A 15,143-nucleotide genomic window follows, 5' to 3' on the forward strand; every position below is an offset into this window, starting at 1 on the left:
TCCTCATAGCTCCCTGCTTGTGAGCCTGTGTGCAACACACACATATACTTGCTAACATGTGGGTCTCTGACAAGTCAGGAGAAGTGGCAACCATTGTACTTACGCTAATAACACCCTTCTCCTGCATCCGGCCTGGTGTGTCGTGCAAGTCAGCAAACTGCACGGCTACCTGATGGTAAATGGGAATTAGGAATTCCTCCCGCTCCTTCAACTTGTTCTCCAACTCCTTCCGTTCAGCTGTGCTTAGCTCCGGGGTCCCTGCAATTAGATAAACATGGCCGTCACACTCTGTAATGACCAGGAATCTCTCCGCACAGAAGCAGCCACAATCACAGGAAGCTCATGAGCCTGCCCCCTCTTCCCTCTGTGGCCTGGCTCCCCATCGTCTTCTCTGCTCTTTGCTGATTAACAGGGCCCTACAAGATGCCAGACCTGCCTTTATCTTGCCACAGGAAGCCCACATGCCCTCTTTTCCCTGTGGCAGTCACAAGTGTGAAGGCAGATGGCAGTCCCTCTCCCATGCCTGTCCCTGAGAAGGTGCAAGTAGCGACCTAGAGGCCTGCAGCATCTTGCTGACACTACCCAGACTCCTCCCTTCCTGAGGCCAGTACTTGCACGCCGACACCATGCCCATCCCTGCTGACCAACATCAAAGCAGCTGGGCTACTCCATACGTGGGATGTGGTGAGAGCACCCCTAAGCTCCAAGCACAAACTAGTAGCTCAGCTCCTGTTTCCCTGTGTACATGCAAGTTATCTGCCAAACTTGGCAAGGACCTGAATACCTCCTAAAGTTACAAGCCATAGTACTTCATGGCTTCTAATCTCAGGTTTATATACTCTTAACCTCTAATTAGCAGAACTCAATCTAATCAGAGCCAGATCCTCATGTCTTGTGTCAGCTCAGTGGGTTAACCTGTGGTCTCCCGCCTGGGCTGCTACTGCCAGAGCCAATCCCTGACCAGAGTGACAAAGACATTCTACTTCTTGGGCTAAAGGAGAAGGAGGATGTAAAAAGAGAAAGGCAGTCAGCAAACCTCATTTGGATCACTGCACACGGTACTCTGACTCAACAGACAGGAGACTTTGGAATTCCTTGTAACAAGGAGGGACCCCTCCCCCAATCAATAGCGTCCCAGTAGAGGTGTTGCTATGGTGTGCTTTTCTTCCTAATTACTTTCAGAATGGGATCTGCAATCAATACTGAAAATTTAGCTGCCTGCCTAGTAAGGAGGAGTAAGTCTAGCTGAAGGAGCAATAGGTGACAACCTCTGGTGTTAGGGACAACCTGAAGTGCTTTGTCACCAAAGCTGACAAATAAATACATGAGCACAGGTGATAGGATGCAGAAGACGAAGGTCTATTTCAAGCATGCCTGTCTGGGAACAGGCCTTGTTTTATACACCACTATGAATCATATGCCATAAACAGCCTTGGGCTGCTGACTGAGCAGTAAGTATTATACATAAACACAGGTTAACAGAGGAGGGATGTAACTATAGTACTTAAGTTCCATTTTTATAAGTTTTTTTGGATGCCCAACTCTACCTCTTTTTTTAAGCTCATCACCATTTTAAAACTGTGACGAAGGTGCCACTGATGTGCTGCTGTAGGCCCCGGCGCCTCAGCAGTGTTCCCTCCAAAACATCTGAACAGCATGAACGCACAGGGCCCCATACTAACGGATGACATTCTAGTGTAGATCTGCCTGGAGGGCTGATGGCAGGAGGGCTGAGGGATCGAGGACTGGCTGGTGTCTTTGGAGATGAGACATTCTCAGAACACCCTTGGCAGGGAAGCAATTGTTTTCCCTTCTCCATAGAAAGAAACCAAGATTCCCTGGAGAAATAGCTGATTCTAGGGTTGAGGCAGGGAAAACATCAGATGAACCTGGGCTATATTGTGACAAAAAACAAGGAAGCCCTCAAAAAATGATTGAGACATGTTAGAAAAATGCAGGAGCCAGTTTTGAATGTGTTCCCACTGGCCAGATCTGGGACAATGAGCACTAAAATAAATAATGATATTTATCACCAGACAGGGTATTTGTGGAATGAAACTAGAATCTACCAGTTCACCCTCCTATAAGTAATTACATGAGGGAGAAGGGAAAGGGAACACTTTGTCTTCCAGCAGAAGAACAGTAAGTGTAGAGGAAATGATGGAATTAGAAAAATCACTGTTTTACAAGCATCACAGTAAATTACTCTGCCAAGAATCATCAATGGATGTCAAAGCCAGTGGGTGAAAGTTTGATAAGAAACAGAATATTCACAAAGTCTTAAAATATTCCTTACAAATCACTTATTAATTACAAAGGGGAAAATGGTAACTTTATAGTGGATTAACCTAGTGAACAACACCTTAAACAAGTAATTAAATTACCATCAATAGGACAGACTGATACTGTGACTCCTGACGACATCCTGAGAAGGACAGAACGTGACTTCCACAACAGTCCTGCCCAAAAAGCAGAATCGGAATCTAACCACAAACCCAAACTGAGGAAACGTGCTACAAAAAAGTGGCTCACTCTTCAAAAACGTGAAAAACAAAGAAAGGCCGAAGAATCAGTTCAGATTAAAGGAGATTAAAAATACTTGACAATGGGCCAGGCGCGGTGGCTCAAGCCTGTAATCCCAGCACTTTGGGAGGCCGAGGCGGGCGGATCACGAGGTCAGGAGATCGAGACCATCCTGGCTAACACGGTGAAACCCCCGTCTCTACTAAAAAGTACAAAAAACTAGCCAGGCGAGGTGACGGGCGCCTGTAGTCCCAGCTACTCGGGAGGCTGAGGCAGGAGAATGGCGTAAACCCGGGAGGTAGAGCTTGCAGTGAGCCGAGATCCGGCCACTGCACTCCAGCCTGGGCGACACAGCGAGACTCCATCTCAAAAAAAACAAAAAAAAAACTTGACAATTTCAATATGTGCTCATTAGATCAGATATCAGACCGACCCCTCAAAAAAAAAAAAAAAAGCTAAAAAGGACATTGAGACAATTGGTAAAATTTTATTAATATGAATCATGAATTAGTAGTATCAGTGTTTACGGTTCTTGATTTTGATAATTGTGGTTATGTAGGAGAAAGTCTGTGTCCTTAGAAATACACACTAATATTTATGAATAAAGAAGCAGGAGGGCTGGGCGCGGTGGCTCACACCTATAATCCCAGCACACTGGGAGGCTGAGGTAGGTGGGTTACTTGAGGCCAGGAGTTTGAGACCAGCCTGGCCAACATGACAAGACCTTGTCTCTCCTAAAAATACAAAAATTAGCAGAGCATAGTGGCACATGCCTGCAATCCCAGCTACTCAGGAGGCTGAGGCATGAGAATTGCTTGAACCTGGGAAGGAGTTTGCAGTGAGTCAAGATTGCGCCACTGCACTCCAACCTGGGCAATGGAGTGAGACTCTGTCTCAACAAAATAAATAAATAAATAAATAAAATAAAAATACAGACAAGAGGTCCACAGATTACTCTCTCAAACGGCTCAAAGAAAATGCATGTGTGGCCGGGCACGGTGGCTCAAGCCTGTAACCCCAGCACTTTGGGAGGCCGATGCGGGCAGATCACAAGGTCAGGAAATCGAGACCATCCTGGCTAACACGGTGAACCCCCGTCTCTACTAAAAATACAAAAACTAGCCGGGCGAGGTGGCGGGCGCCTGTAGTCCCAGCTACTCGGGAGGCTGAGGCAGGAGAATGGCGTGAACCCGGGAGGCGGAGCTTGCAGTGAGCTGAGATCCGGCCACTGCACTCCAGCTTAGGTGACAGAGCGAGACTCCGTCTCAAAAAAAAAAAAAAAAAAAGAAAATGCATATGTGTGTGGAGCAAGAGAGAATAAATACATGTACACATGTGAATATGCAGAAATAATGAAGCAATGGGATATTAACAGTAGGTGAATTTGAGGAAAAAAGCATTGAATTAATCTTGTAACTTTTTTGTGAAATTCTTATCAAATGAAAAGTTTTAAAAATTAGGCAAGCTGGAAAAGAAAACTTATTCCTGGCTCTCCAATGCATATAATCAATAACCAAAGCTAATATTTATAGGGTACTGGGCACCATTCTAAGTGCTTTATATCTGTTAATTTATTATCACAATAACCTTAGGAGACTGGTATTCTTATTATTCCCATTTTACAGGTGAGGAGACTGAGGCGCTGAGAATTTACGCGACTTACCAAGGTCACAAAGCTTTTGAAGACTGTTAGCTGTCCTTTCTTGCTTACTTGGGCAGAAGACAAGTGCTTCAGTAGTAGTGTCCCTTTAATTTCTGAAAGGCTAAGTGATGATGGTGGGCTCCTGGCTGATAAAGGTTCTATCTTAGTCCCAATTCCATAACTAAGACCAGGACAATGTCTCCAATAGCTCCCATTGAGATGCAATTTCCTTAGGCAGGCCTAAGATGTAAGAATTGCTTCTCTTGTTACTGTGAGTTCAAGAACTAATGCAACAATAGGTAAAGTCACAGCCCTGCTGGGAGCAAAGGGATGGCAAGATCACTGACAGGACTGAATGCACATATACATAACACACCATTTATTGAGCATTTACTGTGTACCAGGCATTGTACTCAAATCTTTCAGGATCACATAGCTCTTAATCACCAAGCACAATTCAGATTTACACACCTACATCTGGTCAGCTGTTAACATTGCTGCCAAGCTGAATACTTCAGTGTTACTGAGTGCTTTCCCAGTTGCTTCAGGTATGTGATCTCTAATCCTTATGACAACTCAACTTTATGCCAGGGTATCTATTTCACAGGTAAGAAAACCACAGCCCTGAAATGTAAAGGGACCTCCCCAATGGCATCCAGCTCTCTTTTTTTTTTTGAGATGGAGTCTTGCTCTGTCGCTCAGGTTGGAGTGCAGTGGCGCGATCTCGGCTCACTACAACCTCCGCCCCCTGAGTTCCAGTGATTCTTCTGCCTCAGCTTCCCAAGTAGCTGGGATTACAAGTGCCCATCACCACGCCCGGCTAATTTTTGTATTGTTAGTAGAGATGTGGTTTCACCACGTTGGCCAGACTGGTCTCAAACTGACCTCAGGTGATCTGCTTGCCTTGGCCTCCAAAAGTGCTGGGATTACAGGCGTGAGCCACCGCACCTGGCTGCATCCAGCTCTTAAGTGGGAAAGTCAGGATTTACACTTGGGTCTGGCTCTCTCCAAAGCCTGTGTTCTTCTACGTTAAATGGTACTGAAGGCTGGTAAGTAGATATCCTGCAGTGGCCACTATAGGGAAACCAGCTGGAGAGTTGGTTTGTTGTTCGCAAGGAGTTAAGAACTGGCTGCAGAAGAGGGAGTAGCTATGGGCTGAGGACAGTGTTTCAGAAACCAGGCTTTGGCTTCGCCAGGTTGGAAGGACGGAGGATGCTGGTTTCTGGGTCTTACCCTCTCAATCAAGCTACTCTAGAGCTTTGAAAGAACAACAAAATAAACGCCTGTAATGCTCTGGCCCTCCTGAGACTAGGAAGATCACAGGGCATTCCTCCAAAGCCTGCCTTGTTTGATTCCTTCAGTAATGCCTCTGATTATAGTTCAAGACCCCCCTCAAAAAAGCGTCAAAGCAAGGAAAAGACTGAAGTGGAAAATATATGTGTTTATAAATGCTCATGTGAAGGTCAAAGATTTGTGTGCTTTGTTTTAGGGGAAAAAAATATTTTTTAAATTTTATTTTCTAAAAATAAAAGGCTGTTGTTAAGCCAGTTATATCCATGTGTTGCACACTGAGGGCCCCTCTCCCCTTGTACAGCAAAGCAGCCAGCCCTGGTAATGATTTAGAGGAGATTAACAAATATGTCAATGTCTATTTTCTGCTTAATTTAAAAGCGGCGTCTATAAAGATTTTTGACTTCTGAACCCTGTTCTCCTGAAAGAAAGAAGGTAAGAATGAGGAGGGGGATAAAGAGTGATTATCCTATCATTGATCGTTTGTCAGGAGCATTTCTTATTCACTGGACTATTGTAAAAAGCTAAGCCCTCGATCAATCCTGTAAGCTCCCTGTACAATTAAATATCTTGAAATGGTTTTCTTTCTTTTCTAGCCAGATTGCAGGGCCTCGGGTTTTTAGGAAAGCAAGTTGGTGTGTACACGTGTGTGAGTGTGTTTAAGAATATGCTACAGAGAGAAAAGTCATTCTTTTCTAGAATTCTACATTAGGAAATGGCTGGGCTGGAGTAAAAAGGTAGGTGCTCCCATCCTTTCCTATCCAAAATAAAAAGTCCCTATGCAAGTTGGGAGCACTGCCTGAAGCCAGGAGTTCAAGATCAGCCTGGACAACAAAGCAAGACCCTGTCTCTACAAACACACACACACACATGCCAAGTGTGGTAGCTCACACCTGTAATACCAGAACTTTGGGAGGCCAAGGTAGGAGGATGGCTTGAGCCCAGGGTGCCAGCCTGGGCAAAAAAGCGAGACTCTGTCTTTCCTCCCCCATGCCCCCAGAATTAGCCAGGCATGGTGAAGCGTGCCTGTAGTCCCAGAGATGCCCTGGCCGCTGAGGGAGGAGGATCGCTGGAGCCTGGGAGTTCAAGGCTGTGGTGAACCATGATTGTGCTGCTGCGCTCCAGCCTAGGTCAGGAGTGTCCAACCTTTTGGCTTCCTTGGGCCACATTGGAAGAAGAATTATTATCTTGGGCCACACATAAAATACGCTAACACTAATGATAGCCAATGAGCTAGGGAAAAAAACTGTAAAAAAATCTCATAATGTTTTAAGAAAGCTTACAAATTTGTGTTGGGCCACACGTGGCCTACAGGCCACAGGCTGGACAAGTTTGGCTTAGGTGAAAGAGGGTGACCTTGTCTCTTAAAAAATAAGTCCCCATGAAATCCTAAAAATGCACACTTCTAATTAAAAATTTTAAAGAGTTAAACAGAGATGAAATATCACTGATCAAATAAGAAGAGCTAAGTATTGAGATGTTACTGTGTGCTGGTACTGTTAAAGTACTTTTCATCTCATTTAATCCTTACAACAATCCTAAAAGACAAGATGAGGAAACTGAGGCACAAAAAAGTAACTCACCCAAGACCACAAAGCTAGGAAATAGTGGAGTTGTGATTTTGGACTAGATAATCTGGTTTAAGAGCCCATGCTCCTTAAACAAAGCAGTTCAAATTGACTTGAAAGTATCCACAGCTATCAGGTGTTCCCTGGAGCCAGGATACAATGAAAAGCCACATTTCTCCTCCATGGTATCAAAGGTGAAGAGAGGCTGGACACGGTGGGTCATGCCTGTAATGTCAGTACTTTGAGAGGCCAAGGTGGGAAGGATTGCTTGAGGCCAGGAGTTTGAGACCAGCCCAGGCAACACAGGGAAATTCTATCTCTATAAATATTTAAAAATTAGCTGAATGTGGTGGTGCATGCCTGTAGTCCTAGCTACTTGGGAGGCTGAGGTAGGAGAATTGCTTGAGCCTGGCAGGTCGAGGTGTAATGAGCTATGATGATGACACTGAACTCCAGGCTGGCGGACAGAGTGAGAATCTGTCTCTGACCAAAAAAAAAAAAAAAAAAAAAGGCTAAAGAGAAACTCCCAGAGGAAATAGCTGATTTCTGCAGCAGGAGGTATTTTTTTGCCCAGCCATACCACTGAAATAGGCCAGGAGAAGGCCAGTCCTAGTCTGTGTATGAACAAACTACATCATAAAAGCAGGATTTGGGGGAGGTGACATCTTCAAAGCTTGGAATAAAAATCAGACTCGTAGACTAAAAATTCTCGCTCAGCCAAAGTCTCCAGGTGACCTTGCAGAAATCTTTTTCCTTTTCTGAGTTGCGTTCCTCATTTATGTAACAACAATCCCAGTCTGGCAAATAGGGAAAATGTTTTATGAAAGAATGTGATATTAAAGGGTTTTAAAAAACATTCTCAACTTTCAAAAAAGTTATACTTGGTGGCAGGTGCCTGTAATCTCAGCTACTTGGGAGGCTGAGGCAGGAAAATCGCTTGAACCTGGGAGGCAGAGGTTGCAGTGAGCCAAGATCGCACCACTGCACTCCAGCCCAGGCGACAGTGTGAGGCTCCATCTCAAAAACAAAACGAAAACAAAAACAAACAGTTATACTAAGAAGCCTATGTAAATTTAAATCCAATTTTAACGTTGATGGGCCCTTCTTTCTTTACTTAAGAAAGCAATTTGCGCTGGGTGTGGTGGCTCACGCCTGTAATCCCAACACTTCAGGAGGCCAGGCAGGCAGATCACCTGAAGTCGGGACTTCAAGACCAGCATGACCAACATGAAGGAACCACGTCTCTGCTAAAAATACAAAATTAGCTGGGCGTGGTGGTGCATGCCTGTAATCCCAGCTCCTCAGGAGGCTGAGGCAGGAGAACCATTTGAACCCAGGAGGCAGAGGTTGTGGTGAGCCGTGATTGTGCCGCTGTACTCCAGCCTGGGCAACAAGAGCAAAACTCTGTCTGAAAAGAAAGAGAGAAAGAAAAAGAAAGAAAGAAAGAAAGAAGGAAGGAAGAAAGGGAGGGAGGGAGGGAGGGAGGGAGGAAGGAAAAAGAGAGAAAGAGAGAAAGAAAGAAAGAGAAAGAAAGAAAGGAAAGAAAGAAAAAGAAAAAGACAGAAATAAAAGAAAAGGAAAGAAAGAAAGAAAAGGAAGGGAGGGAGGGAGGGAGGAAGGGAGGAAGGAAAAAGAGAGAAAGAGAAAGAAAGAAAGAGAAAGAAAGAAAGGAAAGAAAGAAAAAGAAAGAAAGAAAGAAAAAGAAAAAGACAGAAATAAAAAAAAGAAAAGGAAAGAAAGAAAGAAAAGGAAGGGAGGGAGGGAGGGAGGGAAACAAACTTGCTTTGATTGGTTCAATACTTCTGATGCTAGAGATAAGAACCAGACCACCCTCCCCAGAGAGCTCCTGAATATCTCAGATATTAAAACATACTCCCATCCCTCAACCTTGAGACTGAAAAATCAGCATAAAAAAGACTGGAATCTTATTAAGATTCAGAAGTACAAACACAAGTAGTTGTTTAAAAGATCTATGTAATCACATTTTCTATGTTGAAAGAAATTTTTCTATAAAGATACTAAGATAGGGTAAAAAAAAAAAATCCTGCAAAACTATTTCTATATCCATAACAGGTGTGCCTTTCTTTACACAAAAGCATTCTTGAAAAACTGCGTAAATCAGATCCTGTTTTAAATGCCTTAAGGGAGCTATTTTATGAGGAACCCTGCAGTGAATCCTTTGGTAAGGCAAATAATCCTTTTGTAATGGGAATAATTTCTCCCAATGTATCTAGCTTTTTTTAAAATCCCATTTTCATATATCTGCTTTTCTTCAAAGGGGGCCATACCTATCTAAATACACCCACATTTGCATATTGATTTTAACAGCAATCCTCTCAGGGGATGTTTAACCCTAAAGTTCCTTGCAACAGTGTTAGTGCTCTACTGTTCATATTTTTAAAAATTATATTAATAGAAAACCCAGAGATTTCCAAACAGGAATAAAAAAAAAAAAATACTGCTCCCCGATCAGCCCTGTCCCTGTGTTTCCAGGCAGACATATCCATATAAAAAAGGTCAGGAAACAGCATATAATTCTCTGAATTTTTCTGGTAGAAATATGCCTCTGCAGTCTTCATTATTTTCCTTCCCCAATTTGCTCTCCCTATGTCTGGCAGGTCAGGATACAGGGATCTGGTCATTTGGGACCAAGATACATTCTGATGACAGCTTTCTCTTGGGGAATCCTTTTAACTAAATGCCTGCCAGGTCCCTCTGGCCAAACAGAATTGTGAATCACTGCTTCCTTAGGGGAGGCAAGGCCAGGTGCTTTTATAAATACAATGAGATTAAAGGATCAAACTAAAATGACCCCTTTCTCTTCTCAGAAAATGTTGTCACTATTGCACTAAACTTCAAGTCAAATAGCTTCTGAATCAGTGTGAGGGGTAGGTTTTCAGCTACTGCTAACAGGAGAGGAGGCAAGATCCCATATCTACCTTCGTGATAGAAAGCCTCGTGTTATTTCTCATCAGCCTCCTTACTGCAAAGGACACAGTGGCCGTAGTGTCAGTGAGGACACTCCAAGTTCAACAGGTGAGAGGTGAAAAGCCACTCACTAAGGCATGCGTATCAGAACTTCTTTCTTTCCTACTTTTTTTTTTTTTTTTTTTGAGACAGAGTCTCGCTCTGTCGCCCGGGCTGGAGGGCAGTGGCCGGATCTCAGCTCACTGCAAGCTCCGCTTCCCGGGTTTACGCCATTCTCCTGCCTCAGCCTCCCGAGTAGCTGGGACTACAGGCATCCGCCACCTCGCCTGGCTAGTTTTTTGTATTTCTTAGTAGAGACGGGGTTTCACTGCGTTAGCCAGGATGGTCTCGATTTCCTGACCTCGTGATCCGCCCGTCTCGGCCTCCCAAAGTGCTGGGATTACAGGCTTGAGCCATCGCGCCCAGCTCTTTCCTAGTCTTAACTTTCCAGGCAAAGACATACTTTCTGCCTCAATCAACTGTCTCTTTTCAGCTTTCAGCCTCCTGAAGATAGACACAAGAGTTGGAAAAACACAACTCAGATACTCTGATCACCTCTGCCAGAAAAGCAGCTTAACCCGTAAGTCCCCTTAGCCCAGGGAACAGTCCTTTTCCTGTCATTCTGGCTGCTAAAGAGAAGGCTTGGGAGGAAGGCATTCCTGAAGATATTTACAGACGGGAATTTATCCTCACCCTCACCCGCCACCACAATGCTCCATATCTCTGCACCTGGGGCAACCTTGACCCTGAAGGCATGGTGGGTGTGGGCAGGCCTAGAAGGACTAGGCGAGGGCCATCAGCAGTGCTCAGTCCATGCTGCTGCTCCCTGTGGCAGGCAGGCAGACTGTGGCAAGCAGGCAGGGCATGTTCTGTGTGGGCGGCGGTGCTGTGTGGCTGGCTGCCAGCTGCCTGGGAACAGGGCCACGACCAAGAACAAGTTCCCCTAAGTGGCTCCTTTGCCCAGGTGCTCTTCGTATTGAGAGAGAGGGACAGTGGGGAACTTACAATTGCTTCACACTTGAGCTGGACAGTTCTCTCTCCATCTAAATTGATTTCTCTCTGAACACAAAAGGAGAGGAAGGATCCAGGAGAGGACGTCAGGTCACAGCACTCAAGAGGCCAGGCTAGCAAGGCCATCCCGCTCCACAGCCACTCTCCCTGCTCCTGGCCTTGTGAGGCAGTAGAAGGATATCAGAAAGAGACAAAAAGGCCTGGGAGGGCTGCGGCTCCATTTCCAGAGAAGAAATTTAATTTCCTTAAGGCAACCAAATGGTAGGAAGTAATTCTTGAAATGACTATACCAAGCCCTGGTTCTGTGAATCAGGGTCAGAACAGATTCAGCAATGCAAGACTGCAGCGTGGGCTTTGTTCACTTTTCTTTCTGAGGTAATTCTTCCCTTTACTTCTATTAGGAATCAGTGTAGGTACTATTTACATATTTTCTGTTATAATCACAGACCTGCAAACTAGTAATTCACCATCTTTCCACCCAAACTAACCATGTAAGATGACAAAAGGCCATTAAAAAAAATGAAAGTTCTAGAAGAGATGAAGTTAGCTGCTCCAAGTTAAATATTACTCATTCTTAGAAAATAAATAGTAATTATGATTTTTTTTTTTGACAGGGTTTTGCTCTTCTTGCCCAGGCTGGAGTGCAATGGTGCGATCTCGGCTCACTGCAACCTCCACCTCCCGGGTTCAAGCGATTCTCCTGCCTCAGCCTCCTGAGTAGCTGGGACTACAGACATGCACCACCATGCTCGGCTAATTTTGTATTTTTAGTAGAGACGGGGTTTCTCCATGTTGGTCAGGCTGGTCTCGAACTCCCAACCTCAGGTGATCTGCCCGCCTTGTCCTCCCAAAGTGCTGGGATTACAGGCGTGTGCCACCGCGCCTGGAATAATTATGTTTTTGAACACAGTCGATCAGTTGTGCGCTGCTTTGTCTGAGTGATCTGTGAGTGAGCTCCCCAGTAAAGAGGCAGATTTGGGGAGAGAACGGGAACACAAGATAACATCCACTCCTACAGGCTTTCTCCTAAATCAGATTTTCTCTGTGGAATTGGCTTTAGATTACAATGGGAAAGAATTCTTGTTTATTTTAGGCTCAGTATTCAGCTGAGGAAAAATCTGAAGAAATCCTGAGAAGTGGAGAACACAGGGAATGAGAATTCCATTCTGGGCTCTGGTGTACTTTTATTTATTTTGTATGTTAGATTATTCACTTTTTTGGCCTCAATTTCCCAATCTGAAAAAAGAGACAATTTTCACCTACTTTGTGAAAAAGAATTTTGGTAGTTTGGTTCTAGGCATTGCTAAAAGAGCTAGAATCATTATGAACCCCAAAGGAACCAGGTTCATAATATGTCCCGTTATATCCAGGCTGACCCGTTTTGTCGCAGAGACAGCTGCCCGTGTCGGATATCCCTGAGAGACAGGACTATACTTCTGTTTCTTTCCTATTTCCACATGTGGGACTGAGCCACAGAGAATGCTGGATACCAAACATGGCCATCTGCTTTTTCTAATGATTAAGACAGAAAGATAATGATGCAACGAAGTAAATGCGTACTCATCTGCTCCTCAAATTAGCGAGGCAGAGGTGTGAACTCCACTTTATGGTTGGAAAAAGTGATGTTCGGAGAAGTTAAATAATTTACAAGACTCGCAGTTAGTTATTCTTCTTCCAAGTCCACTGCTCCTGTCCCCAAGCTGCCCTAGGCCAGAGCCTGCTTCACATTTAGCAGACTAAGGGTCCTGCTTCAAGTGCCATCTTGGTCAAGGTTAAATAAATATGGTTTTCTCCAATGCAGATAGGAAATTGATAATGAGATGATTTGTAACAAATGATTAAATGGCTATCACTTGGGAGTCTCCTCCCTCTCCCCTTCATGTGCTTCAAAAGTTAAAAGGTGCTGGTTGAAGGTGGGAGCGACATCACTTTCCCTGAAGAGAAAGAAGCTTCATCCCCACACCCCTAACCATCCAGTCCTTCTGCAAACGGAGAGAGGATCCCTCTCCCTACCACCCAGTTACTCTGAAGGGATAACAGCCACTGGGGGGTTAAAAAGAGGCAGTGAACCCCTAGTTAATGAGTAGGAATTCAGCAGGCAGTGTAAGATAAATGGAGCTCTCTCTGCTTCTGCTAGAGTCAGCATGAACTGCGGCCCTGCGGCTTGTTTGTGGCAAATGGAGTGCGCGAAATATCAAAGGGCAGTGATCCAGAAGAAGACCGACTTTGACAAATTTTAAATTGGCCAGAAAGAAAACCAGCAAAAAGAAAAAAAAAAAAGAAGAAGAAGAAGAAAGAAAAGAAAAGAAAAAAAAGGAAAAGAAAAAGGAAGAAAAAAAGGAAAAAAAGAAAAAGGAAAATGATGCAATTTCCTGTGCCCTGCAATTGCAGCATTGCTGCCTTTGTATGGAATTAGTGGTAAACACAATCGAGGGATGCTGGCAGCAATTATGAGCCATCTAAGTGAGATGCTTATCAGTGGCTGAAGCTTTTAGAGCTCTTTCTATGTACAGTTGTAAGTAACTTGCTGTTGAGCTGCAGTTACTTTAATTAAAGTGTATGGGGTTGGTCAGAAGTAATTATCCTGTTTGGAAAAGAAAGAGAAAAAAACCACCTCAACAATTCTGGGTGGCAATAGATTTTAGAAACAACTCTCATTTCTTGTATGTGTGCATTCCCCATGAAAGGATCAGACTGTGGTGAGTTAGACTTATTGGTGGCTGTTCCCCAGTGGCAAACAATGGGACACAAACAGGGTTTATTGTAACCCAAGTCACCGTGTTTGGCAGGCAACCTAGCTCAGGGCTCCAAATACCTGGATGTACAGTCTCCACAGTGTAGGCAAACGGGATTTTTCTGTCTCTGGATGGTGGGGATATACAGTCCACAAATGGTACTTTATTAATTAAATTATCATTTGGAACATAAATGAGCTAGCATTTCTTCTCCATTCACTGAGTTTCACTACGTTTTAAAGGCAATCTCTGTTCCTTTAGAAAAAAAACAAAAACAAGACAAACCAACCGACAAAAGAACCTCGAGCAATTATCTTTACTAACATAGCAAGCGGCTCAATGGGAGACCTGGGCAGAAAATCAGTGTTTTAAAAGAATCTGAAACTCATTTAGACTCTGGACTCAACACAGGACTCCCATGGTTTAGTCCCATGTTCAAATCGCAAGTGGCTTCCAAAAGCTCTGAAAACAAATGAGCAAGAGAGTAATGGCTGGAAGCATTAAGCACGCCTGCTCTCAGGGCTATTCTGGCTGCAGTTACTATTTGGAAGCACACAGTGCGCAATCTTTACTTCTATTTCTCTAGCTCAGGATGACCCCTGGACACCGCCTGGGTAAAGACTCCTGCTTTTCTATCCCATCTCTCAGAAATGAAGTGAGCTGTCCAAAGAAACAAGTAGAAACAGGACATATTTAGATCTAGCATATTCTCTGTCTGGTGAGGCCTGCCCCCAGCAGCAACTCTAGCTACTCATTCTCTACAAGGACATCTTAGAAAGACGGGCTTTCTGCACTCTAAGGAAATATCAGGGAAAAAAATCAGGTGACTTTTGCTTTTTTAGGGCTCACTTTCCCTATTATACACACTATTTCATTCTACCAGGGTTTTTACCATATAGAGGACAGTAAATAAAGATTATCATGAATTGGATCAAATGCTTCAGTGCCTCCTCCCCTGGCCTATGAATGTACTCATTACAAATCAGCTGAATGGCTCATTGATTTGCCAGGAGGACAAGCAGACATACCCAATCGCTCAGCCAAGTGGATGTAGACTGGGTCCACCCGACGCATGGTTTTCACCAGATCCTTTCTGCGAAATTTGATTTCTACTGTCCCTTCTGGCTCCAGAACAGATCCCCTGGATCAGAAAGAAAGAAAACAAAAAAGAAATAGAGGTACTTTAAAGGAAGGAGACAACAGAATGAGGCCAGTTACAATTTGTGGACCAAGAAATAGCTTCATTATGGTTTTGCCCACCTATGGTTAACAGACATCTCCCCAGGGAGAACAGTAGGCACCAGAGAAGTGTCTAAGTGAGGTATGAGAAAGGCCTGGCAAAAAGCATTTAAAGTAATTCTCATTACCACACCAGTCAACTTCCATTTCAAAGGGAGAAGAATACAG

The 15,143-nt window shown here is 44.1% G+C and overlaps 1 protein-coding gene across 5 annotated transcripts in view; it reads right to left on the minus strand.

Annotated features, from left to right (window-relative positions):
• ACACA (acetyl-CoA carboxylase alpha) overlaps window positions 1–15,143 on the minus strand; it is a 338,866-nt gene that overhangs the window by 13,016 nt on the left and 310,707 nt on the right. For all 5 annotated transcript variants that reach the window (XM_033183814.1, XM_033183815.1, XM_033183813.1 and 2 more), the window contains 2 exons: window positions 14,765–14,877; window positions 104–258 (listed from right to left, as the gene is read on the minus strand). In XM_033183814.1, coding sequence (XP_033039705.1) covers window positions 104–258; window positions 14,765–14,877 — 268 coding nt within the window. The remainder of the gene's footprint in view (window positions 1–103; window positions 259–14,764; window positions 14,878–15,143) is intronic.

The sequence above is a fragment of the Trachypithecus francoisi genome, unplaced genomic scaffold (genome assembly GCF_009764315.1).
Source record: "Trachypithecus francoisi isolate TF-2019V2 unplaced genomic scaffold, Tfra_2.0 Lachesis_group20, whole genome shotgun sequence".
In the NCBI taxonomy this organism is placed as follows: domain Eukaryota; kingdom Metazoa; phylum Chordata; class Mammalia; order Primates; family Cercopithecidae; genus Trachypithecus; species Trachypithecus francoisi.